At 34.5% G+C, this 26,327-nt stretch overlaps 1 protein-coding gene across 1 annotated transcript in view; it reads right to left on the reverse strand.

The window, feature by feature from the left end:
- Positions 1-26,327, reverse strand: part of LOC106470019 — a 62,293-nt gene that overhangs the window by 18,901 nt on the left and 17,065 nt on the right. The window contains exons 7-12 of the mRNA XM_022398566.1: positions 14,685-14,792; positions 13,735-13,989; positions 13,254-13,295; positions 9,427-9,558; positions 7,507-7,824; positions 6,792-6,845 (exon numbers count right to left, since the gene is read on the reverse strand). Coding sequence (XP_022254274.1) covers positions 6,792-6,845; positions 7,507-7,824; positions 9,427-9,558; positions 13,254-13,295; positions 13,735-13,989; positions 14,685-14,792 — 909 coding nt within the window. The remainder of the gene's footprint in view (positions 1-6,791; positions 6,846-7,506; positions 7,825-9,426; positions 9,559-13,253; positions 13,296-13,734; positions 13,990-14,684; positions 14,793-26,327) is intronic.

Raw genomic sequence — 26,327 nt, forward strand, 5'->3', positions numbered from 1 at the left:
GTGAACACACATTAGTTAGCATAAATCAGTTAATAGACGAAAAACTAGGTGTCTATTTACTTGTGACCACTCAGTGTATACATCTGTTCAATAATTTCAATATATATATATATTTGTTGATAAAATTCAGTGCCGTTGTTTCTATATATTAGCCCATCAAGTACTTTTTCTGAAATATATAAAACACATCACAGAATATAGTGCAACATACAGCTTGGTTCAGGGTTCATCTTCCCTATTCTTGGGTAGTTACTCCAAAGTAAGTAATCATATTTTTTAATACATATAGAGAATATCTGTTCAATAAGTTTAGTATATATTTGTTGATCAAAATCCAGAGTAGTAGTTTCTGTAATTTAGCACATCATTGTATTCCTTGTGAAAGCTATGATACACATCACACTCACAGATTACATATATACACACACATCAGAGAATACATGTAATATATATTTAATGTTTTTTTTTATTCTATAAATGGAATCTGACACATTGAAAATTAAAGCAAGAGAGCTGATGAAAAAAGTCAGTGAAGAAGAGATGCAGTTTCTTCTAAATGTCTCCTTGTCGATTGAAGAAAGCATTCTGTCAGAGGAATCTGATGTTGATGAAGTTTCTGCTAATGTGTCAATGCCTCTGACAAAATCTTTCTGTAGAAAAAGATGCCAACAAAATCTAGAGCCAGCTCTTCTTGATTCTGTCTTATGGACAGATCAGGAAATATTATGGATAGATTTTTATCAGATGAAGATGTTGTGGAATCACCCAGACTAGGTACATCATGGCAACCTACACCACCACCATTGAGAAGAGGCAGGACAAAGAGGGGTAGGGGAAGGGGTAGAGCTACAGCATCTACTATGACTGATTCCTCCCAGCAGGAGATACCTCTCACCTGCAGTGACACTTGGATCTGGGTGCAGATCACCAAAGAAGAACCTACCCATGTACTTCCATTCAATAGAAGTGAACCTGTGTCCCAATGGGTAACCTCCACTAATACAGCTGTTGATTTGTTTAAACTTTTGTTTACATTTGAAACTTTAAATTTTATTGTTACTGAAACAAATCAATATGCACGATCTAAACAGCCACAGCAGGAAGGTGAGCCCCCAAAGAGGAAAACCATAAAATGGACAGATGTTAGTTACCCATGAAGATATTTTAGTTTATTTTGGAGTAACAATAGCTATGGGACTCAAGCCCTGTCCTTCTTTTTCTGACTATTGGTCTACTTATCTTCCTTTCCATAATCCTTGGTTTACTAACATCTTCTTTAGGGACAGGTTTTTAGCTATTCATACTAATTTACACTTCAATAACAACACTAATGCTCTTCTTAGAACTGACCCTAATTATGACAAACTTTTTAAGATTAGACCTGTCATAGACCGTCTACTAAAATCTTTTGCTTTACACTACTCTCCTAACAAGGAACTAACCATAGACAAACAGATGTTGGGTACAAAATGTTGAATTGGTTTTCTCCAATACTTGCCAAAAAAAACCTGTCAAGTGGGGTATCAAGTTGTGGGTCCTGGCAGAAGCTGTGAGTGAATACTGTCTGAAGTTTAAAATCTACACAGGCAAAGAGGGACAAATGCCAGCTAAAGGTTTAAAAGATAGTGTTGTGATGGAACTGATGGACAAGTACAACAGACTAGGCCACTGGGTATTCATGGACAACTTTTACACTTCTCCTCGTTTATTTGACAAACTACTGACTTTGGGAAAGTTAAACATGCAGGAAAGACAGACTGTATTTCCCACACCAACTGGTTTCTACAAACCCACAGAGAGGAGAAGCGTGATTTTTTAAATGTGGAACTCTGACAGCTGTAAAGTGGAATGACAAATGAGACATTTACGTACTTTGAACTTTACACTCTAATACTATGACAACTGTTACAAGAAGAGGGAGGTATGCTGAGTTAATTGTGGACTGCAGTAAGTTTATGGGAGGAGTGGACCTGAATGATCAACACTTAAGTTACTACTCCACTGCACAAAGGACAATAAAATTGTATAAAAAACTGTTTTTTTTTACTTTTGGACTTGAAAATTGTAAATGCTTACATTTTGTACAAACAACAGACCAACCAGCCAGCATTATCCCAAAAGGCCTTCAGAATGGACCTGGTCACAGCTCTTGTTGAGCCTCTATTTCAAAACAGACCAGATCCTTTAGGTATACCACTCTCTAGAACTGTACAGGAATCATAACCTCTGAGACTTACTCTTGGCAGACACTTCCCTACACTTGTTGACACAGGTAACAAAAAAAGATGCAGACTATGCCTTCCTGAAAATAAAGTTCTTATAAAATATAAAATGTGTGATGAATTTCTGTGTATGAAACATTTCGAAGAGTATCACACAAGTGTTAGTCTTAAAAGAAGTTAATATCATGTACAAGGTAAAAGTCTGCTCTTTTCCTCTGTAAACAGTTTTTGTTTTTCTAAAAAAATAAACAAATCTCAGTAGCATCTTTTGATTGTTTTTTGACTTAAATATGTTGGTAAAGTTTATTTTAGTATTCATACACTTATATGTACAATAGTGATGGTCCCTTTCATATGTCAAATCAGTGTATAATATTATACTTTATATGCTATCATAAGTATGGCTTTTGCAGTTTTCTTAAACGTTTGTAATAAAATACATATCTATAAATTTCCATTCATTCATTCATGCAGCTTTTTCTTCACAGAACTTCATGTGTTTGTTTTTGGTTCATGCAATTTGTAACTGCATTATTCCTTTTAGGCATGTATTATAATGTTATACCGTATATGCTATCACAAGTATGGCTTTTGCAGTTTTCTTAAATGTTTGTAATAAAATACATATCTATAAATTTCCATTCATTCACACAGCTTTTTCTTTGCACAACTTCATGTGTTTGTTTTTTATTCATGCAATTTGTATGTACATTATTCCTCTTAGGCATATATAAACAGTTTTATTCTGTTCACAACTTTATGTATGTGTTTTTGATTCAAGCAGATTGTAAATCCATTATTCCTTTAGGCATGTATAAACATTTGTGCATAATACTATTTCCCGATATTTGTAAATTGTTTTACCTTTCTAAATGTTATGAATAAACTTGTTTAAAAGTTGTCAAGTTTCTGATGTTGTATAATTTGGTTTTAACTTACCTCAGTTTAGACAATTAGAATAAAACAAATTCAGTGGGCATAACTATGTATTGGCCTACAAAATACAAATGTTACCATAATACAAGTATACTGAAAATTACAGTGAGATTTTGGCTATCGCACATTACATATGTATATAAATATTTACTCATAAATGCTTAAATTGTAGTTATATTTCTCAAAACATAGAAAGTAAATGAGAAATACACTGAAAAACAAAGATTTTGAATACGTAACCATGTTACGAAATGTTGCGCTCGTGCATTGAATGTGCTAAGCCTTGCCGTAAGCCTTGTTTATTCTACTGGGTGGAGAGTGTAGAGATACTAATTTTTGTAGGCTTCAACTATTAATTTTTGAAGACCAAAAAGTTATCAAAATACTGTATTAGTACACTCAAAATTCCTGTAATTTAGTTGGGTCTCTAAATAAACTATATGTGGGCTAACAAAAATCCCATTCCTATTCAGAGCAACAACTTATTCATCACAATTCAACAGTTGTGACAGAATTATTATTTTCTCCTTCAAGCTATTTATAAACAACTGTCAGAGTTACGTAGAGGTGAAAATGTTCTTTCTATTGTTTATAAACAGGAGCTAATTAGTAGTAGGTGGGACTAGACAAGAACTTTCAAAAGATTGGTGCAGTGGGAGGAGCCACTAGTAGATTCAATAAAAATATTGCTATCTCAGCAAATCATAGAGAAGGGAGGTTCTTATTTTATATTTAGCTTGTCTATATCTCAAGTTTGAGTTTCTAATTCGTCAGCTACTTGTATATGTTGTATAGTGGGCATAATAAAATGGAAACTGAACAATAAGACAACTGGATGTGTTATGTGATAAACAAAAATTGATATTTAAAATTTTTTTCTTTACATTTCCTTTTAAATTAAGAAATAAAAACATATAATATTAAAATTTAAATTATAAACTACGTTTTGACGCCAATTTCATTGATGTAAGTAGTAAAAATGTTATTTAATAAAATTTTGAAAATAATGCTCCAAAATGTCATGAAACGTGCACTTTAATCTACCCAGGGCAAAAGGGTCAACTCAGTAGTGACATTGAACCTCATGATGAGGAAGATGTTGCACAAAAACATCTCCATCAAGCATTATGTGGATGACATTCGACCTACACAACCAGATGGGAAGACCACCTGATGAAACTCAGAGAGCTGTTCATGCAAGTGAGGGCAGTGGGTCTGATCATCCGACTATCTAAATGCTACATTTGTTATTCTGTGCTGGAATTTTTTGAACAGAAGGTGGGTGACCAACAGATAGCCATGTAAGAGGAGAAGCTAACTTGCATACAAGATGCACCAGCTCTGATCACCAAGCAGCAAGTTAGATCCTTCCTGGTATTAGTGGGATACTACAGGAAGTTTATCCCAAACTATGCTGAAGTTGCTGCACCAACCCAACAAGGTGAAGTAGGAATAACCACAGCAGATGACATTCTAGAAGTTGAAGAACATGTTAGGAAATTTGCCAATCCTTACTATGCCACACTTCAATAAACCATTTACTGTTCATGTCAATGCATCATACGTTGGAATTAGAGCATTACTTCTATAAGAACATGTAGATGGACTGTTCCCATAATGTATGTTAGTAAAAAGCTGTTGAGTAATAAGAACTACTCTGTGATTGAATGAGAGTGTCTGGCCATTATATTTGCCATCCAGAAACTCCAGAACTAACTCTATGGGAAGAAGATGATCATCGGGATGGACCATCAGCCTCTTGCGCATATCCAGAATTACAAATCTGACAGTGCAAGGATATTGAGGTGAGCAAATTTGATACTAAAATAAACGAGTTTCATTTTGATTAAGTTTGATAATATTCCACTCCACACCATTAAATGGAACTGCACTATGTCATTTAACACTTGTTAGTGATGGAATTTTGGAATATTTACATTTGGTTAGCTGTGTGAAATAAAATATGTGTGATACAAATATAAATTGATAATTTCTAATGAAAGCAAAAGCCTAGAAGGGTGTCCAATGTTTGATAACTAGAGGGTAGAATACAAATACTATTGACAGCAATGAATATAACTAGCTTCTAAGTGATGTAAATATTGTGGGAAAATTCCTAGAACCTCGAGGCAAAGTACTGCAGCCCTCATTAGGGAAAACTTAGAATTAGCTAAACAGTTCCATGCAGTTCACAATCATGCACTCCACTGCAACTAAAAAATTACAAAAGCTAGGTTAAAAAATAGTAAGCCAGTCAGTCTTTAAGACTGTCAACTAGAAAGTCGTCAGTCTGAGTCACCCTTAATAGAATAATAATAAGTGGAGTGAAAGTCGGCTTCTAAGTAAGTTTCATACTACTTTTTGAGGAGTTAATATTTTGAAGTGTATAAGTCACTATTGTAACTACTTTGAATTTAAAGATCATGATAAATTACTAAAGCACTTTTGTATGTAATGGAATTAACGAATGTTGTATTTCATCATTAATAAACCTATATTTTACTTATCTATACATATAAAAGAGGAAGTTTGTCTATTTGTTTATTTTGTTTGCTATAGGAAACAATATGGTTGAACTTACAAATTTTAAAAATAACTTCATAATTACCAGTGTTTGTGCAAGAAATGTAATGGTGCTATTTATTTTGTGTTTGGTATAGTATTTAATGACGAAATTGACAATTAATGATTATTGAGCCATTTTTTTTGTAATAAACATAAGAACATAAGCACGTTTTGCACATAGAAAGCATTATGGCAGGAGACACTCAAATCACCTTGCTGTCAATTCAGTATTTCCAAAAACGGTTTTCTTTAAATAGTGCTAAGTGATTTAGTAACTTTGTGAATTGCAAATTATTGTTTAGTGATACAAGTGATTATGCCACCCAAGAAACGCCCTTTCTATGGAAAGTCTTCTGCCACTAAAAGAAAGCAAGCAAAGAGAGCAGCTGAAACAGCAGAAGAACGCAATCAAAGACTTCTGGCACAAGCTGCAAGACAGGCTGCTCAAATACAGGAAGAGAATTTGGAACAACATAAAGTTAGACTTTGAGCTCAAGCTGAAAGGCAGGCTACTCAAAGACAGCAAGAAACTGTTGAACAGCACAAAGCCAGAGTTCAGTCAGAATCATCAAGGCAAGCTGGATATAGACAACAAGAAACTTCTGAACAACGTGAAACCAGAGTTCAAGCACAAAAATTACGACAAATATCTTACAGAGAGCAAGAAACAGAGGAGCAACATGATGTACGACTTCAGGCTCAAAGAACAAGACAAGCTCAAACACGATCTAATTTCAAATAAAGCTTTGTTCGATTAAATGCTTTTTTATTTCTTGCATCACAGCTTTTGTTTACTTACTGAATAATTTGCTGAAAAAACACTGATCTATACATTTCAAATCTAAATTTTCACCGTGCAATACCAGGTAACTCAGCTAGTTCTCATATAAAGTTACTTAAGTTGCTGATCTGTACACTTTTGAAACTGACTGCATACTTCTTGTAGCTATATAAATACTACTTGTAACATGGTAATTGTTTCACAATATCTATCCATTATAGGATATCAAAATATCTTATCTGCAACTGAAACTATAAAATAAGTGATAAGCAGTTAAAACAACTCACTTGGTTCTTTCGAAACTTTGTCTGAAATATCAGTGGAAAAGGTAACAACAGCAGCTACATAATGAAAATGATGAATCAGTCAGTAAATTATTAAGTTGGTATGTTTTATTACTGCAAATAAACCAAATTCTTTAGAGAAAATAGGCTTTCATTGTTCTCAGCTTTACTGCTAAAACTATGGTAAAAGAAAAAACCACATTTAATATATGTTTATCATATAAGTATTACACAATAAGAAACCTATGAACTTTTCAAGAAGTTCATCCCTTTTATATTATTTAATGTTAAAATATAAGGTACAAAGATACATGCCATCTTTTATTAAATTTAATTAAGAACTAAATAAGGAGTAATGAAAAATAATAGATATTGATTCAGAATCATCTAAAAGAAGTACAAAGATTCAATGATTTGAAAATTTTCTTTAAAACTGATGAATATAATAACCACATTTGAAAAATATATGAAACATCTTTATTCTTAATGACCTAGATGAGATGATGAGTCTTAGAAACTTAAATGGAACAAGTACTTTGAATTATTTTCTTACATTAAGGAAAAAACTACATACCAAATCAAATAAGTATGTAATGAATTCAAAGAAAACTGTGCAATAATTTCTCAAATAAAATCACAGAATTCAGATCTATACTTTCATTAGTAAATTAATTTCAGCTGTGTATAAGTTATAGTTACAAATACATTTTACACTAACCATATTTTGCTAGACAATATGTTTTTAAGAGGTCAATGGATGGAACTGATGGACATTCTGGGCATGATGTTTGGTTTGTGAATGGACACTCTTCTCTGATATTAGATGGTGTTTTAGATGTAGGCTTTGGCAAAATAGAATGAGTATAAGTTTGAATGTCAGAAGAATAGTTACAGTTTTTTATCATTTCCTTTATCCCAAGATTCTTGTCACTAAAAGACAAAACATGAACTTCATTTCCAAGTTTCAGCTGGTTGTATTTAGATTCAGTTGCAATCCAAGCCTTTTCTGTTGATAATATAAGTACATCCATTGGTGCTGGAATAAAAAAAAAATTGTATATGAGAATTTATGCTGACAATTGGAATTTGACTAATATTTATATATACATACATATATAAAATTTCAATGCACACCAAGGGAATCCAAATGTGTAGCATAAAACAGTAAAACAGATAGTATGATTACACCATATATTGAATTTTATGTAAAAACTGTTTTAAATATGTAAAACATCTAAAATTTATTCAAAAGTAAAGACAATGTGCATAGTTTAACTCTCAGTTATTATTCATCATTAGAATGGCTGATGACTTTGAAGTGCCCTAATTAGTCAAGTAGTTTTCTCAGAGAACTAAAACATGTTATTTAAAACATCATAAAAATAAATTTCGTTTAAACCTTTTGCATGAAACAACAAGGCTATTCTTAAATGCTTTAAGTTTAGATATTTTCCAATAAGATTAAATAGTATTATACTTTGCTAATAACGTTCTTTTAGTTTAAACATAAATATTCCCTAAATCAAGTTACAACAACAGTTATGACATACTTCTAACCATTTAAAATGTGAAGTATGTTTTCTTGGTTTTATGAATCTACACATTGGATTGAAAATAATCAAATTAAATGCTAGCTATCTTTGTTAAAAAAAAAGGAAAAACTGAAATATTTTCAAAAGAAAAAAGTCTTTCTTTTTGAATAAATCAGAAACTTATTTCCTATCTATCTGAATACCAGTTAAATTCCACAGAAAAATGGAATTTAACTATGAGTTTAACATTTTCAATTTCCCATCATAAAAACATAAAAAAATACATTTTGTTGAATTTTGAAATCTTTTGAGCCACTTATACAACATCCAAATATTTTTTGATATGACCAAAACATAATCATTTTCATAAAACTTATTCATACTGTAATTTTGTTATAATTTTCATAGGTTTAATCCTAATCCATGTGTTTCTAACATTACTAGAGAAAAAGCCTTAAAAATTTGAAAAATAAAAGAATGTTAATATAATTTTACAACAAGATAAGTATTGTAATTTTGAACCACCTTAATTATAACAAAGAGACTACATTTAGAAAATTTAATTCTGATCCAATGTCAAGTAGAGAAAGTAAATTAATATTACAAAAGTGAAACAAACTAGTATATCACATTGTACTGTACTATCATTATGCTATACTTAGCTGTGTGCTGTAATAATCTAAAAAAAAAGAAAGAAATTCAAATAGATTATGGAGATTAAAAATTATTTTTTACATGCTGTACATAGCTTAGTGTTTCTTTGAGACTAAAACTTTTAAAATGTGTTACAACCAAACACTGTGTAAGAAAATTAAATATATCTCTTCCTAAATTCATTATAAAATATTCGAAAAAATAATGCACAGTCAATCTTTGTAAAGAATCTGAGCTAAACTCAGAAATATGCCATAAATAATTTTAATCAACATTTATTCTGTAGCAGTAGGTATGGAATTTATAATTTTGGAAAATGAAGAAATTCACATGATAAATCTAAAGTACCTATGAAAAAGAAACATTAACATAACCTAATTTTATTCAGAACAAAAACTAAAAAATATGTAATATTAATTTTTACAAAAACAAAGTTACTTATTTATACCAACCCTCATTAAATAAATCACAAGAACAATGTCGACGAATTGCAGCATCAACATGCTTATGAAACCTGGAAGGGTTCCCTCTGTAAACTTCCTGAACATCAAATGTTGAACACATACTTGTGAAGAATCTTTCCTCTAAATTAAAAAACAGCTTTAGCCATGAGTAATTATCTATATTGCCACTAATAATGTCTACATTCGTTTCTCTTTCATTAAAGAAAATGCTTATTTCTTACATTGACATTCCTAATTTTATTTAACTAATATTCTAACTATATAGTATAATGATATCTTACAAAATGAAAATTTAATATACTACATTTGTATGATTGAAAGACTGATTATGTGTGGTGTTTCAGGGTTTCTTTCCAAAAATCATTACCTTTGTGCATTACTTATTTAAAAAAACTTGACTAGTGTTTTACAGTTTCCAGTTATTGTACACAGTTGGATCTAATATATATATGTAATACTTGCAAAAGTTTTGATGTTAACACGATAACAGAAATTATTACAGAACTGTTATATTTAAGATAGACACAATATAAAACATACTAAAATTATTATGCATTTTAAAGAACATTTTTTATTATAAAAATACAATCAAACAGTTACTGTATTTTAACTTGTTTGAAAAAGGTATACAGTGTGATGCTGTAGGCTGTGTTTATATTATTTTAATTTAGATTTTTTATTTTCTAGAAGGAGTTTTAGCATGACATAATGATGATGTGTGACGTCTTGACTTTTGTGGGAGGTTTGTAGGTGAAATATTGTGGCATACAAAAACATGAGTGAGCTTATGAATGACTGATTATATCAGCCAGTGAGTTAATTAGTCAGTCAAGTCACTACTGTACAGTTTTGTTGGGTTCTGAGTTTGTGCCATATATGTATACCAGAGTAAATTTAATAAGTAACTTATGTTTAGTTTTACTTGTGAGTTAAGACTATCATCAAATGTTGCTTGTTTCAATCTCTGTGTAACAGTCATTGAAATAAACATTTTTCCTTATTGTTAAATGAGCTTAGCTTTCCCTTACTTTTACTGAATAATCAAAAAAGTACACACTCAATGCTAAAAACCCTCACAAGAATACAATCAACAAAGTAACTAAAAATAAACCTAAAATAGCCTTTTGAGTACTTCTAATGCTCTTTCTAATGTTCATAAAAAAGTCAGAAGATTGATAAGTGTATAATTTATATATTTGCCAAATTATCAATTATCAACTTCAAAGGATCCATAAAATAAATGAAATGATTGACATAGTCATGAATTTCATCCTCCCATAAATCTATAATTCAGGAATATTAATGATTAATTTCAACTTTGGCAAATGCTTAGCTTGGCTATTTTCTCTTTATCTCAGCTGTGCTTCATCATTTGTTAAAAATTCAGAAACATTTGTCACAAACTGAAACATTTTCACACACTTGCTGTTATTGTCAGTTTTAACACAAAAACTTGTTCCCACAAGTAATGGTTTCTGAAGCAGTGAACTACACTCTTGATTGTTTCATAAATGATCCTTCTCTGAGATCTTAACTTTCTTGTGAGATTATGAAAAAATTCCATTTCACCATGTTCTGCAACAATTTTCAATCTGAAGGTCTCATTCTCACAAACATATTTCTGATCAAAATTGAAGATCAAGCTAGTTTTATGTCCGTTCATCCACCAACCTTCTGGATAGGATATGTCAATGATATATTTACTGGCTTCAATGATTCCTCATCCATTGAATCAACCTTCTGGATAGGATATGTCAATAATATATTTACTGGCTTCAATGATTACTCATCCATTGAAGAATTCTCTTCACACATAAACATGATCCATTCTGACATTAAACAAGTGAACATGAAAAAAGTCATACATTTCCATTCCTGAATGCTCTTGTTAAGTGACATGATAACAAGTTGTGCACATCTAATTATCATAAGGACACTCATATAGTTTTACATGTACCTTTGAATTCCTACCATGACCCTTCTCAAAACCTAAGCATTGCAAATACTCTGTACCATTCTATCAAAACTATTTGTTCTAGTCATGAACATTTTCAATCAGACCTTGACAAATTTAAAACAGAGTTACTAACCAAAAATGATTTTCCTCTAGAAACCATTTACAAAATCTTCTCTAAACTAAACAAAATAAACCAAAGTGAAGTCTCAAGTCAAGTAATAATAAACATCCTATTTATTGCAAAATTCATTTGATCCTAAAAGTGTCATATTCAATCAGAAAGTTTTGGAAAAATTAATTTGTCTGTACATTATGTGTTTCTTACTGGCAGAAAACTAGGGCAACTTCTATAAAAAAACAAAACAAGATTATGATACCTCTGGTTCCGTGTATCAAGTGAATTGAGAACAATGCAATGAGGTTTACATTGGTGAAACCCACAGATAAGTTTCTACCTTTGTTAAAGAACATAACAAACCCTCCCTCCCATGTTTATGAACATATGTCCAAGCATGGTCATTCATTTCAACCTGTAATCCTCGATACAGAAAAAAATATAAATGCCAAAAATAAAAGAAGCCTTATCAATTAAATAGCTTGAGCTTAAAATTAATAAATATTCTAGAATAAAGTTGTATCTTATCTAACCATAGTTAAAAACTTCTGAGATTGAACTGTTGTATACATGTTTTTATCTCTTCTATTTTTAAGGTGAATTTATAACATAGTAAAACCAGACTATATTAACCTATCAAAAATGTCTATCCTATATAACAATTATGTTTCAAATACATATTAAGATACTTGAAACTGTTATGTTGTAGATTTTTTAGAATTATTATAAGAATATTAACATTATAATAGTAGGTAATACACAATAACAGGTCAAATCTGAAATAATATTTTGAACCACTATTTCAGAATAAAATTAAATAGATTTGTATACAAGTTTTATCACTTTCACATGTTCACTTCTGTCTAAGAGAGAAACATATACAGTGTTTATTTTTAATGGAAGTTCCAAGTCTCTAAACAACATATAAGGTCAGAGAGAGGATTCAACTTAAATTTACCTTCAATAGTGTTTGAAGTTTGGCAACCTTTGGATATACAAACCTTCCACAATTTTTTTTTTGACATAATTTCCAGTTTTATATATTCATTTGGCTGATTTCCAATTGATTTTATGATTAAATTTCCTCATGTATAAAAAAATAACATTAATTGTTTGACTATTTGCAACATCTTTTTTTTTATTGTTCTCAGAGGCATCACTAGACACTACCACATGGAGCTCATGCCCCAATTCTATATGACAGTGCTTCAAATCCCCAGTTGTTGATGTGTTGAAAAATCAGAATAGAAAACCATGATCAATATCATATTGAAATGTCAAAAATTCCATACCTATGGGCCCAAGCCCCCAAATCTTTTAAATACCTAGCAATGCCTCTGATTATTCTGCAGTCTTGTTAAGCTCAACAATCAAATACCAATGTATGTAACCACTAGTTTTCACTCCTTATAATTGTTATATTTGATGAAGTCTGGTTAATCTGGAAATATATTTCTTTACCAGATAAAGGCAAAAGAAAAGTTTTAATATGGCACAATATTTTATAGAATTTTCAAATAAATGATGTATTATTCATATACTTAAATAATATGATTAAAATTAAAAGCATACTTTATAAAAGCTGTGACAAATGCATGCTTTATAAAAGTTGTGATAAATGTATTTTTAAATAGTCCCTACAGCAGAAGACACACTTTCAATGTAATTTTATGTTTACACTTTTTACTAAATTAACCATACCATAATAATGCAATCCTACAACTGAAGACAAAAAATTCCTACCTGACTGGGGTACAAACATATTGCTCATTTTCATTTTGACAACTAAAATAAAAGCAAATGATAGTTTTAGAAATATGTTTGATCTTATTAGAGCTTAAATTCTGAGCATGAGAAAAAAAAACACTGTCCTTTGATGTTTTAGTTAAGATTTATTCATTACAAATCACTGATTCACAGGTGTAAATGTCTCACCATATTTCCTTGTTAATGCACATAACTAATTTAAAATGTTCCTGTACAAATATTTTTCCAATTTTATGTCTTTGTCTTTGCATTTATTCTTCAGGAATTGTCTTAACTAAAATAAGTTTTTTTTATCTTATGTCATTAAAGTGAGGAAGGTTCTACATTATAATTTTGAATGATTATTAGTTCATTTTACATATAACTATTTTAGTCAAACATACCGAGTACCTTTTAAAAAATTAGAGACATAACTGTAAATGGTCTATAGTTTTATGAGTCACAAAAAAAGACAAACCTATATCCAGATCACAGAAGCTTTTTACTAAATCAAAACTGACAGAGTTGTGACATGTGGGACAAGAGTAGGGTGCTGTAGGACAAACAATGTGCTTGCCAGTAGAATAAAAACATCTTTTTAAGGCTTTCTTGATTTTCTTTTGGTTTCGGTTATTGAACTTGATGAAGTAAACATCACTAGACAAATGAATGTGGCTGTATTGATAACCTTCTTTAGTCCATGAAGTGATGGAGCTTAACAAGAAATATCGTCCTGGAAAAAATTATATGTTCAGTAATGAACCACTATAAATAACTTATACCTTAGCACTTTCAAATGTAATATATAAAATAAAACATAACATGTTTAAAAGCATGTAAATGTAAATAAATGGATACTATATTACTCACTGACTGCTCTTACTTTGGCAAAAATACATCTTCAAATTTCAAACAGATCGTCAATGAGTAAATGGTTGCAAAAACACACTCATTTCTTATCCTTTATTCACCAATATGAAGTTTAAGATGTTATACAATAAATTCTAGCCATTGAAAATGTCTTCCAGCAGAAGAGTGGTAAGTTTATGGACTTACAATGCTAAAATCTGGGATTGGATTCCCCCATTGTGGACACAGCAGAGAGCCCAGTGTGGCTTTGGTCTAAAACAAACCATTGAAAACATATACCAAGTCTGCAGTGCTTTTATAAAATTTAAAATATATACCATACATAGATAGTTTTAATATATTTTATTTTTAATGTTGTAGATTTTAGTGTTGTTATATGAAACTTTTACTAAAAACATTATTAATGTCACCTATCTCTGTGCATTTGTTTTGCTGTTAAAAACAAAGCTACATAGTTATAAAGGGCTATTTGCACTGTGCTTACCACAGGGATGAAACCTTAATATTTTAGCATCATAAGATCTCAAACTGAGTTAAACCATTCAGAGAGCTACTTACCTCTGAGGTCACAAGTACAACCGTCACTTATTCTGTAGCTGATTTTGTTTTTGAAGTGTATTTTGTCTCCAACAAGGAAATTTTCTGTGAATAAGACTTGGTAGGAGCCTGTAACATTACAATAAGTAAAGCTATAATATTGCATTTGAATTTCCTAAATTTTCTATATGTATTTATAACATTCAAAACTTTCTTTCCTGAAAAACAAACATGAAAATGACAAAAGTTTAATTTGTTACTGTATTCCATGTGTTAATACATAGCATTTATTAAGTTCTATATTTTTACAACATTGTTTTTGTAATTTTACATTTTTGTCTTTTTATTTCTTCTTCAGGAATTGACTAAGCTAAAATTTGTTTATTTTATGTTATTAAGGTAAGAAAGGTTCTAAAGTATACAATACAAAGCTTTTTAGTTCTGTTCTAAGTTTCTACTTATCATAAAGAATATACTTTTATTGTTTATCGACTTTTGTATTCTCATTATTTATATACAAATTAAAATACATTATGGTGTAATGATCTAGCCTACATGTCAAGTTTGTGTCTTATCTTGAGGAAAAAAATGAAACAATGATGTTTGTATACATCGTAACAGTAGCACTATGTCTTTCATATTTATACTTTTTTCAGAAAAAAATGCTTAAAAACAATTGCAAAATATACAGAAGAAAAACAAGGACACTAGTTGTTCTATAAAACCAACAGGAATGGAAACCACTTTAACAAATTATTAACAGTGTTTCTCTCTTGCTGTTTTCTCTTTTATCAACATGCTGTTTGTATTTGCAATAAAAACAATTATTCAATTCATAAATTGTATCACAACATAAGTTATCTTCAACTACAGAGCAAAATTTCATGTAAATTTGGAATTAGTGGACGTCATCTAATAAAACATTATAAGATGACAACATTTATTTTTCATATCTATTTTAAGTCATGAAAACTATTCTTTCCATTGACTTAAATTCAGAAATGACAGGTAAGGTTGTAATATAGTTAGTGGACACACCATGTGTTTCCTATCCCTTAGTTAATATAAATTTTTTCAAAATGTTTCTACATATTGTGTCGTTCAATTAAGGTGTCACATGTAATTTCTCATGGGAAAGGCTGATGGAATGTTAAACTTACTAACAAGTCAGGTGAGACAGGAAATTCTTCAGACTTTGCATAATGCAAGGAATGGAAGTCAACAAGGTGTTACATACTGTTATGACAGCGAAAGTCACGTGACGCTAGTAACACGTCATGAACTTCTAGAATGTTCACGTCCCTTCCTGAAGTCTCAAGAGGCTACTAGATATGCAGTAGTATTGCATATATAAGCCACCAAGAATAGATGGCAACAATGTGTAATTGAACTGCGGACAGAGAGAGACATATTGTTGAGTCGAGCACGTGAGTCGTTCACTGTGAATTATAGCATTTGTTATAGCGTGACTGTGGAAATTAAGTGTATTGCAAAGTTGTATTCAGAAAGAATAAACCAGTATTATTTAAGAAAGGACTTGTGTAGCTAAAGTTTCATCGGAAAGAATTATATGGGAAATTAACTAACGACCAGAGACGTAACAATACATTTGTACTAATGTGCAGTGACAATTTTACTGGCCACATTTCAACAGAGATATTAAGCATGGTGTTGGTACTGTATGGTGTGTAAACTTCAGCAGAGAATTGTTGATTCTTCTTTACAGAAACAAAATCCTGAATGTTAACATATTCTAACAGTGAAAAGGTATTTCGAATAGGTATGTACCTCATCTCACCCATAACTATCTCGACTTTGATTTGCCCTCTAAGCACTGCTAAAATTTTCAATAGTGCACCAGTCTTTTATATCCCTTCATTTTTGCACCATTGCAGCAACATGTGCTGATCATGTGACTACCCTCCACCAATCATACTGCACCACCTATACTAGTGCAGGTAGCTCCCTTGTCAGGGTCTTATATATGTGGGCTTGGATTCTTTATAGTAGACGTCTGTGACTTGTTGGCGATAAATTTGAACAATAAATGAACAGCACACAATCCACTTGTTTTAAGATAATATATTCAAAACAAGTACAACGTATGTACAAAAATTCTTTACACTATACGATATAACACTTGTATATAAAGCTTTAAATAATTATCTTTTCCTCTCAAAAGTCCACACAGGCTGATTGAATTACTTTAGAATCCAACTGACAGGACGAATTATTTTTTTCTACTCTGTTTCTTACTGTACAATCTGCATTAAATTCGCTCATTACTCCATAAGTTACCACAGTTGTATCTCGGATTTTAAATAATTGTTTCCTTTTCGTTTATGTCCACACAGATGGGTTCAGTTACTTTAGAACACCCTTTGACAAGACAAATTTTTCTCCTTTTCTCTGATAAACGGTGAAACTCACTTTAAGATATCACCTGTTAAGGCTAATCACTCATACACCAGCTAACTTCACGTTTTTCTGTAACTAACTAACTTTTTTCTATCTTCACTTTACTGAACTTTTCTGACTTGCGTTCACTTGGTCACCTGTGTATACACTTTGTTCACCGAGGCTTCAAACTTTCTATAAACTATGTGACATTATAATGGAATGAGAAATATACCAAAGATTTGAGTAACATGACATCAACGATATTACTAAAGCTTAGTACAACAATTTAATTGTGTACACAGCATACGACTCATACAGAGATATGTAAGAAACTTTTTCACATCTAACGCTTTTAAAACAATCAACCTTCAACACTCCTGTCATGAAAAGTAAACAATCATTAAGTAATAAGTCACAAAATAAACTAAATAATAATGCTTACACTAAACAGTCATGTATATCCAACATCCCTCAACCATTGTAGCACAATTCTCACTTTCAAAAGTTGGCAGATACAAACCAGAAACATTGCAAGATCAGGAAGGGCGGGAATTGGGTGAAAGGGGGTAATTACCTATTGGAAATACATTTTCAGTTTTATAAAATGTTAACTTCCAAAACAGTACTACTTCTCACCCAAAAACTAGAATCTCACATTGCAAAAATGGAGGGGCTGGTGAAGGCACAAAGGAACTCAAACAAATGGAGAACAACTACCATGAAAGAGCAGAGGTGCAACAATCATAAAAGGAGGCACATGTGTGGAGTATAACACTACCTCTGGAACAGGTATGCTCTTCACCAAGTAACAAATAAATTAAGACAAATAGGGAGGAATTTAATAAACAGGCACCATGTCATGTAACACAGATTCTGCACATGGACAACAGATAGTACATACGATGTCCACATATGTAACAAACAGGAGTGCGTGACACAATCATAGTCACATTTTGAAGAAGGTGCCTGGAATCAGATATAAGAATACATGGCTAGGACTAAAGGACCATAAATGGATATGAATAGGCCAAGTGCGGTTCACCCTGGCAGTAAACATCCAGAGGGATACATCAGATCATGCCAAGTGCAGTCCATCCAGTCCAAAAACAACAGTGGAAGCACCTTGCATAAGACTGTAAGATCAACAAGTGCAGTCTACCTAGGCAAAAAACATCCAAGAAAAGTGCCTTGGACTTGTATTAAGATAGCCAAGTGAAAACATCCAATAGAAGCTCCTTGCATAAAAAAAAAAAAAAAATTGAGGGGAACAACAAGTGCATTCAGCCCAAGCAAAAAACATCCAGGAGAAGCACCTTTTATTTAGTATATAATGATATTGTATAATATGAAATGTAATGACAAAAGCCCTCTTCTAAAAAAAGTGGGTACATATGAGTATGAAGTTTGTTTTATTGTACATATCCCACCACTCCAACGGCTGGGAACCTGAAGTGGCAAGGACTCCTTGTGCTCTACTAGAAGAAATGGAGTGGGAAGGAATATGCATTGGGGAGTCCAGAGTAACTACACACTGGAGACAGTGCAATGTGTGTATGTGATTCACTATTTTAAAAAGCAGAAAGACCCTGATTGTAAGAAACATGGGTCAGTAGGGATGGACAAAAATCCTCATCTGCTTTACTCATGAAGTCATGAGTGACAGTCCTTTATATACAATACAGTGATAACTAAAAGAATAAAATAAATAGATAGATATATATACACACCACCAGATAAGTAGCCAGTGGTTTTACACAAACACTCCATCTCTTCAGTAAGCAGTATGGAAGTATACAGTTTTAGTGCCAATTATGTAATATTAAGCATACCTGACCAGGCAATACCCACCACTAGGTGGGATCCTGAGATATGATGTATATCAACGAATTAATGTAAAAAAATTATAACATGTTGAATTACTCCAGGCAAAGGTGAACAGATGTGTAGAATCACCACAGAAGGAAGACAATACCTGCTCGAGGAAGACACAGCTATGTTGTGCAGATAAAGAGTGACAAATGTATTGGGAGTTGTCCACATACCAGCCTGAACAATCTCCTCTAAAAGATGGAGGTTGTGAGCAGCTAAAGACATAGATGACAAATTTGGTGGGAAGAAACATGATGTAGAAAGTGACCATCCATGGACATGTCAAAATATGTCAGTTCTATGAAGTTGAGAAACCCAACCAGTGAGCATATTAGGTGAAAAGATCATGGGAAACAGAGGAATTCCCTGGAACAAAGAGACAGGAATGAGAATCATGAAAGAAGGAAGTATGAGCCATATATCATAGCAGGTAACGAACTTGACAAAGTAGATTATCCAGATCTGAATGGGAGAACAGGTGGGAAAAGGAACGTAAGGAAGTAGGAGAAAGGGCCCAACAACATTACCAGGCAGCCAATATCCTGGGAAGGAAAGTCTGATCTGGATAGTGGATTACATACAAGGAATGGTAAAGGATGTGAGAAACATTAATGGCATAAATACTGGAACATCAACTACCACGTGCCAGGAGGGGGAGGAAATAGGTCTTAATAGGGAATGCTGTACAAGGAACATATTTCAATAGGCTCAATGGGAGAACCAGAGAGGGCATGAAGGACAACATTGAGATCTCAAACTGGCAGAACAAAGAAACGTAGAGGATGGACCAGATGAATGGAATGTAAAAAGAAGAAAAACTGGGGAAGAGAAAGTATTCTGGAAGTGCGAGAAAGGAAAAAATTCGATAGGGTGGCCCTAAAAAGAGCAACAGTTGAAACAGCTAAACACTGAACAAACAACCAGATGAACTGGGACAGGTGAAGGATGGGATGGATGGAAGCCATGCCCAACAGACCAAATTATGAAGTCAAACCAAAGCCTGTGGTACATAGACAAGGAGGAAGGGTGAATAGTACAGACAAGGAAAGACACTACACAAGAGATGAGTCCAAGAGTTAAGGGTATGGGACCAGACAAAAGTCACTTGAAGCTGGAATGTGGGGACATCAGGATGAAAACATCCAACCATGGTTATCAGAGAAGCAACCAGGACAGAGATAATGACAGGGGCTGCAACTCCAGTAAGGGACAGAGCAGAGTGAATCATATCTAAGCTGGCCAATATAGAGCAGCCAGCAGAAAACAAGGAGTGATGTGGATAAAGGAAAAGATCCAGGAGAGGAGTCTGATTGGATGGTAGGCATACAGGTGAAAACACCTCCAATCTGGACTGAAAGCATCCACCCTCAGAGCTGAGGAGACCACAGAAGAAGAAAGTTTGGCATTCCAGTGAATGGGAAACATATATGTGGTGTTCCCCATTGAGAACACACCAACAGAAAAACCTGAGGATGAAAGGGCCACTCCATGGGTAGAAACTGGTTGGGACATGATAAGTGATTGGCCACGAGATTCATAACTCAGGGAACATGACACACCAGAACAGTCATGATGTGGTTTTTGGTCTAGTACGGGAGATACAGAGTCTGAAAACACAGATATCTGGACTTGATTACCCCTTGCTTGGTAACATAGCTGACGAAAGTGGAATAGTCAAAATGAACCATAACCACCCATCCCTGACCCAATGAAGCATCTGTAAACAGATGAGACTTGGTACGATGGGGGAAGGAATGGAAACTCCCACCATGGTCAAGTTCTTGTCGAGTCACCAAGCATGGTTGGCCTTGATTCCAGGTAGAAGAGAGATGGGATGGTCCAAGGGATCTTGTGGGAAGTTCCATTGGGGAAAAGCATCCAATAAAGGGAATGCATGTGTGCTCAACCTAAGGGAATGAGAGCTTCCAAGGAAGCTCACAATCCCCAAAAGAGAAAGAACCTCTTGTGCAGAGGGAGAAAAAGAAGGTAGTGCCTTTATGACTTCCTGCTTCATATCCCAGAGCCAAAGTGGATAAGATTGGGCTCAACCAAGATGGGAAGTGAAGAGAAACCCAAAAGGAGTAAGATGCTGCATGGGGGGCAAGGAAAGAGACAAGCAGAAGCCACATGCCTATGTAATAGGGAGTTTGAAGACCCAGTGAGTAAAGATGACGTGTAAAAGAGCATACCACTCGACAAAACACATATGAAGCTGAAGAAAGACTGAGCAGCAGTGTACAGAACTGGAAGACAGTACCCCTCGTGAATGAAATGAAGAAAAACGACGTGACAGTGAGGTAAAAAAACCACCAAAATGAGAAGTAGGACTCCAAAGTGAAGCGAGGTGTCTCCAGATAAGAATATAGCCGGGAAAGAGCTATGATGGGATTCCAATTTCCTGTGTTTATTGAGATAACATATAGACGTAAGTAAAATTCCAGTTGAGAGGGCAGCACCGTCTGTTCAAAAGCTACTTTGTGATGTAGATCTCAACGAAACTCGGCAAGACAACTGGATGAGGTACGATTCTGAGGAGGAGGGAAGGAGATCTGGGAAGTGGACAGAGGGGAGCAAAATGGAAGGCAGACACCCACAGAACCCATGAAACTGTCGTGATGTGTAGCCAAAAAGACACATAAACTAAACATACTGAGAGAAAAACTCATTACTAATGAAATAACAAAATGTAGAAACATGTAAAGTCTATAAAGTACATAAAAATAACAAACCTGCAAAACTATGAAATTCGACCTAAAATAGAAAACAATAAGTAATGCCTGAAGCACCAAACCACTAAAGAAACTAAAAAGAAAAATGACCCTTAAATATCAAACATATAGAAGCCCACCCAAAGAATCTATAAGACAAAGAACACGAAAATAAAATCGACTCTAAAGAACATGAGAATAAAAAGGTCCCCAGTAAATAATAACAAAGTTTAACTCAAATCTAATTCTGAAATAGAAGTAACTAGTAGTAAAGAAAAGGGAATTTACAGACAAAATAACATTAGCAGTAAAATGAAGTAAAAATGCAAACAAAAACAAAGAAATAATCAAACTCCAAATCCAAGTTTAAACTAAATTAACCTATACAGATAGTGAAAGAAGTATAAAAATCTAACTTACCGAATACTAAACAGAGAAGATATAAATGATTTAAATTATCAAGTGCAGAAATTAGGCTTATCCACACAAGCTCACATAAAGTTACTGAACATGAGTATACCTACAGGGAGTGAGAAATACACACTTAAAATGTTACCAAAGATCTCCTGTGGAAAGATCAATACCTAACCCAGCAGATTACGTGGAGGTGCAGTTACAGATATAAAGTGCTGTAGAAAGACATTTTCCACACAGTAGAGTGGTTAGAGCACATCAGACTGCAAGTGGGAAGTCAACTCCAGGCCAGAGTGCCAGCAGGAAATTGACGAGTCCATGGTAGGAGGAGGGTCCTCAACCATTCACCTCAGGTCTAGGAACCAGAAGGGAAGCGTCCATTCTGTGAACCTAAACCATCATGTGCAAATATCCAGCCCAACCTGCAGCAAGAAGCCCTGGGAAGGCACATACGGATGATGCCAAAAGTTGGAAATTTAATATGAAGGGTAAATTCCTGGCCAAAATCAATCGGCATTGGAGATGTAAATATCCAGTCTGTCGTATGAGGAAGTTCCCAACCTACTAATATGTGAGGACTTATGTTGATGGGTCCAGCTCCAACCAAAATCAGTTATCCAGTAATTGACATCCAAGTGGTGATATGAGGAAGGGTTCCCAGCCAGAGGGGCAAACTGCAAAACAGACAAAATAATCCAGTCCAGACTGGTGGCATCTGGATTAAAACATCAGACCCACAGCAGGAGGATAGTCATGCATTCTACACAGACAGAATGCCACCACCCTACTCTCAACTGAGTGGAATTGTGCACACACAGGAGGATCTGGTAAATGGTAAGGATTCCCATACTCCACTGGGAGAAGGGAGAAAGGAATGCATAGGAGAGTCCAGAGGAACAAATCACCAAAGAAAAGGTAATGGGTGCCCATAAAACTCTATTTTGTAAAGGAGATCATTCCCGATTCTGACAATCTAAGGAATGTTAGAGATTAGCAGCACCCCTTTCTGGTTTACTCATGTTAGTCCATGAATGTACAGTCTGGTACAAACATATTGATGATGCAATATACCTCAAGGAATAACCTGCAAGACGTCTCAACAGTGAGCATGATAGACCTTATAGATCTCATTGTGTGGAATTTGGATACCAGTATACCTGGACAGGCACCACTCACTACAGAGTGGGATCCATAACATGTAAAGTAGGCTCCTGAAATAAAGTTGAAACAAAAATAACTTACCCATTCAAAGTGTGCCAATGTATGGAAAGAGCTACAAGGGGAAGAAAATATCTGGCTGAACAGAAAACCGACAGATGGTGCAAACAGCATGACAAAAAGGTGTGGGGAATGGCCCACCTACTGGCATGGATAATCTCCTCCAAAGGATGATGGAAGTGAGCAGCCAAGGGCATTGGAAACACCAAATGATAGAACACCCTCAGAACAATTAGCATGATTCAGGAGATAGGAAGTGAGAGCTGCACACAACACTTACCATAAAGCATGGATTGGACACAGGATACAAAATGATCCAAGTAGGAGTAAATATGGGATATAGAAGGGAGGGAAATAGGGGTGAAAGCAAAATCGCCATTGTGGGCAGCTGATATTTTAGGAAGGAAGAAATGGTCAGGATAAAAAAGGGAATAGGTTTTGTGGCACAAAATGTGGTGAATGTCAATAGCAAACACACCAAACTGGCAATGTCCATAAGCCAAAAGGAGAAGGAAATATGTCTTAAAGGAAAGGTGATATTAGGAACATGAGACCAGCATTTCGAAGGGAGCAAGGGAAAGGGCATGGAGAACAGCATTTAGATTCCAGTCCAGCTATTGAGTGTATAAGGAGGAAGCCGGAGATGCATAAACCAAAATAAAAGGGAAAAACGAGAAGACAAAGGTAGATGACAGGACTGCCCTAAAGCAAGCAATGGTTGAAACATACAGACCCATGTCAAACAACCATGTAAAAAATTCAAATTTCTGAGGAAGGAATGAATCCATGCTGGATAGACCAACAATGGAATATTCTCCACCCACGTTGATACATAAACCTGGATGAGAAATGGAAAGTGAGACAATAGGGACTCCACATGTGTGGATAGTCCTGAACCCTTGGACAAAGGCCACGCATAAAGCTGAAGTGTGGGAATGGAGGGATGAAGCACTCCCGAGTGAGGTTGCCAGAGCAGGAACCAGGAAAAAAGGAAAGTAATGGAGGTTGTTCCTGGAGAAGGGGTAAGAAATAAAAACCACAGCTGAGCTGGCCAGAAATGAGCCACAAGAAGGACTTAACATGGAGTAGATTGGATGAGAGAAATTACTTGGGGTAGAAGACAGATGGGAGGGTGTGCATGAAGGAAAAGATTCTTCCAATCCTGGCTGAACACAGCAACAGCCAAGGCCAAAGGGTGTGGAACTGGAGACCAAAATAGGAAGTTGGGCATTCAATTGAGTGGTAAATGCATACAGCTGGGGAATATTCAACTGAGAACATAGTTGCCAGAATGCCTCAGAGTCGAGAGACTACTTGATGGGTAGAATTGTGTCAGGATAGGACAGATGAACTATGACAAGATTGAGGGCACCAGGTATGTAATATGCCAGCAAAAAAGTTGATAGTTGTGAGTCCAGAAGAGGAGCTCTATAGTGCAGAAACATAAGGACCAGGATCGACTGCCCTCTTGTCAGGTGATGTAAAATACAATCATTGAGTTGTAAGAATGAATCATAACTGCCATGGCCCCACAGATATGACAGCCTTTTCCTCTTCAGACATGAAATTTTTAGTTCAGAGAGCACTATCAGCACATTATTTCCCTACATGAGAGATTCTGTCTCTTTTGGGGACTTGGACATCACTGGAGGCTCTTATCCCTATAAGCTATGTCCACATGAATTTCTTGCAGTGAGTACTACAAGATCAATGGTACACCTCATCAGAGTCCCTATTCATTTTTAGACATCCCTTTCTGATTCCCTTCAGTTTGACTTAGCCAGGAACAATACAACAGTGGGGGTACATATTCTTTCTTCCTTTATGGATATCTATGTCTTCACAAATTCCTTGTTGTCAAGTTGGGGTGCATGCTGCAATACACAGTAGATCTTGTGCTGTTTGTCTTGAGAGGAGTTAAATCTTCACATCAACTGAGATGCAAGTTGAAAAACAACTCCAGAAGAACAAGATATTGAGAGGAGTGGATAACAGACTTCTCTCTAATAATCCAACCCACCCAAGCAGATTCTTTGATGAGAAGTTGGGTATGTGTGTAAGACTATGCAAAGGATGAAGCCAGTAGAAGACAGTCATCCATATAGAGATGGAAATTGAGCCTGCAAAAATGTAGGAATTGGGCAAATGACTAGACCATCCGACAGAAAGCATAAGGTGCTGATGCCAGCCCAAAAGGAATAGCTCAGAATTGATAAATGTGATCCTCATGGACAAAACGTAGATAATGACATGAAGCCCGTACACTAGAGATGTGAAGATAAGCATTGGACATTTCGAATTCCGTCATCCAAAACCCTGGATCTGAGGGACAGGTAGGATTCCATGGTGAACCGTGGCACATTGAGAAAGCAATTCAGATAGGAGAGATGCCAATACCTTATCCTCTTAGGGACAACAAAAAAAGTCTGGAATAGAATCCTGGAAGCACAGGAGAAACCTGTTTGATGGGCTCTTGAGTCTTGAAATGCTGGTGAGAAATGGGATCTTGAGGGGGAAAAGGAATTGGGACAGGAGATAAGGTAGGAGGTGTGAGGAAAAGGAAAACTCAAATGGCCCAAGAGTTTGATGAACAATGATATGCAAGCGCATGAGCATCTGCAGTATGTGGGCATGGCATACAAACCCCAACACGTAAATGATCTGCAAAATGTTTGGCATGAACCCCAATAAAGGGCAAAAGGGGGAAAAATCTCAGAACTAGGTGCTGCAGTTAATAAGGAAGGGGAGGAATCAAAGGACACAGGTGACAAAGACAAAACACAACATACCTGTAATATCAAGTCTACAAATGGAGACTGTGGTCTAGCTGCTTCAACAGGCTAAGAATGTGCCTGAGCAGCAAAGGAAGAAGAGAAGACCGTCCAAGTACACATCATCCTGATCTAAGACTTCAGTTAATGGCAGAATTGCTTGTAGATCAGAAGATCTCTCAGCCCACATGAAAGAAGCCATCTCCCAATAAACTATGACCAACACTTCTTTCTCTGATTGTTTGGTTGGTGTTTTATGGTGCAAAACAGCAAGGCTATCTGCG

The sequence above is a fragment of the Limulus polyphemus genome, unplaced genomic scaffold, assembly GCF_000517525.1.
Source record: "Limulus polyphemus unplaced genomic scaffold, Limulus_polyphemus-2.1.2 Scaffold3775, whole genome shotgun sequence".
In the NCBI taxonomy this organism is placed as follows: domain Eukaryota; kingdom Metazoa; phylum Arthropoda; class Merostomata; order Xiphosura; family Limulidae; genus Limulus; species Limulus polyphemus.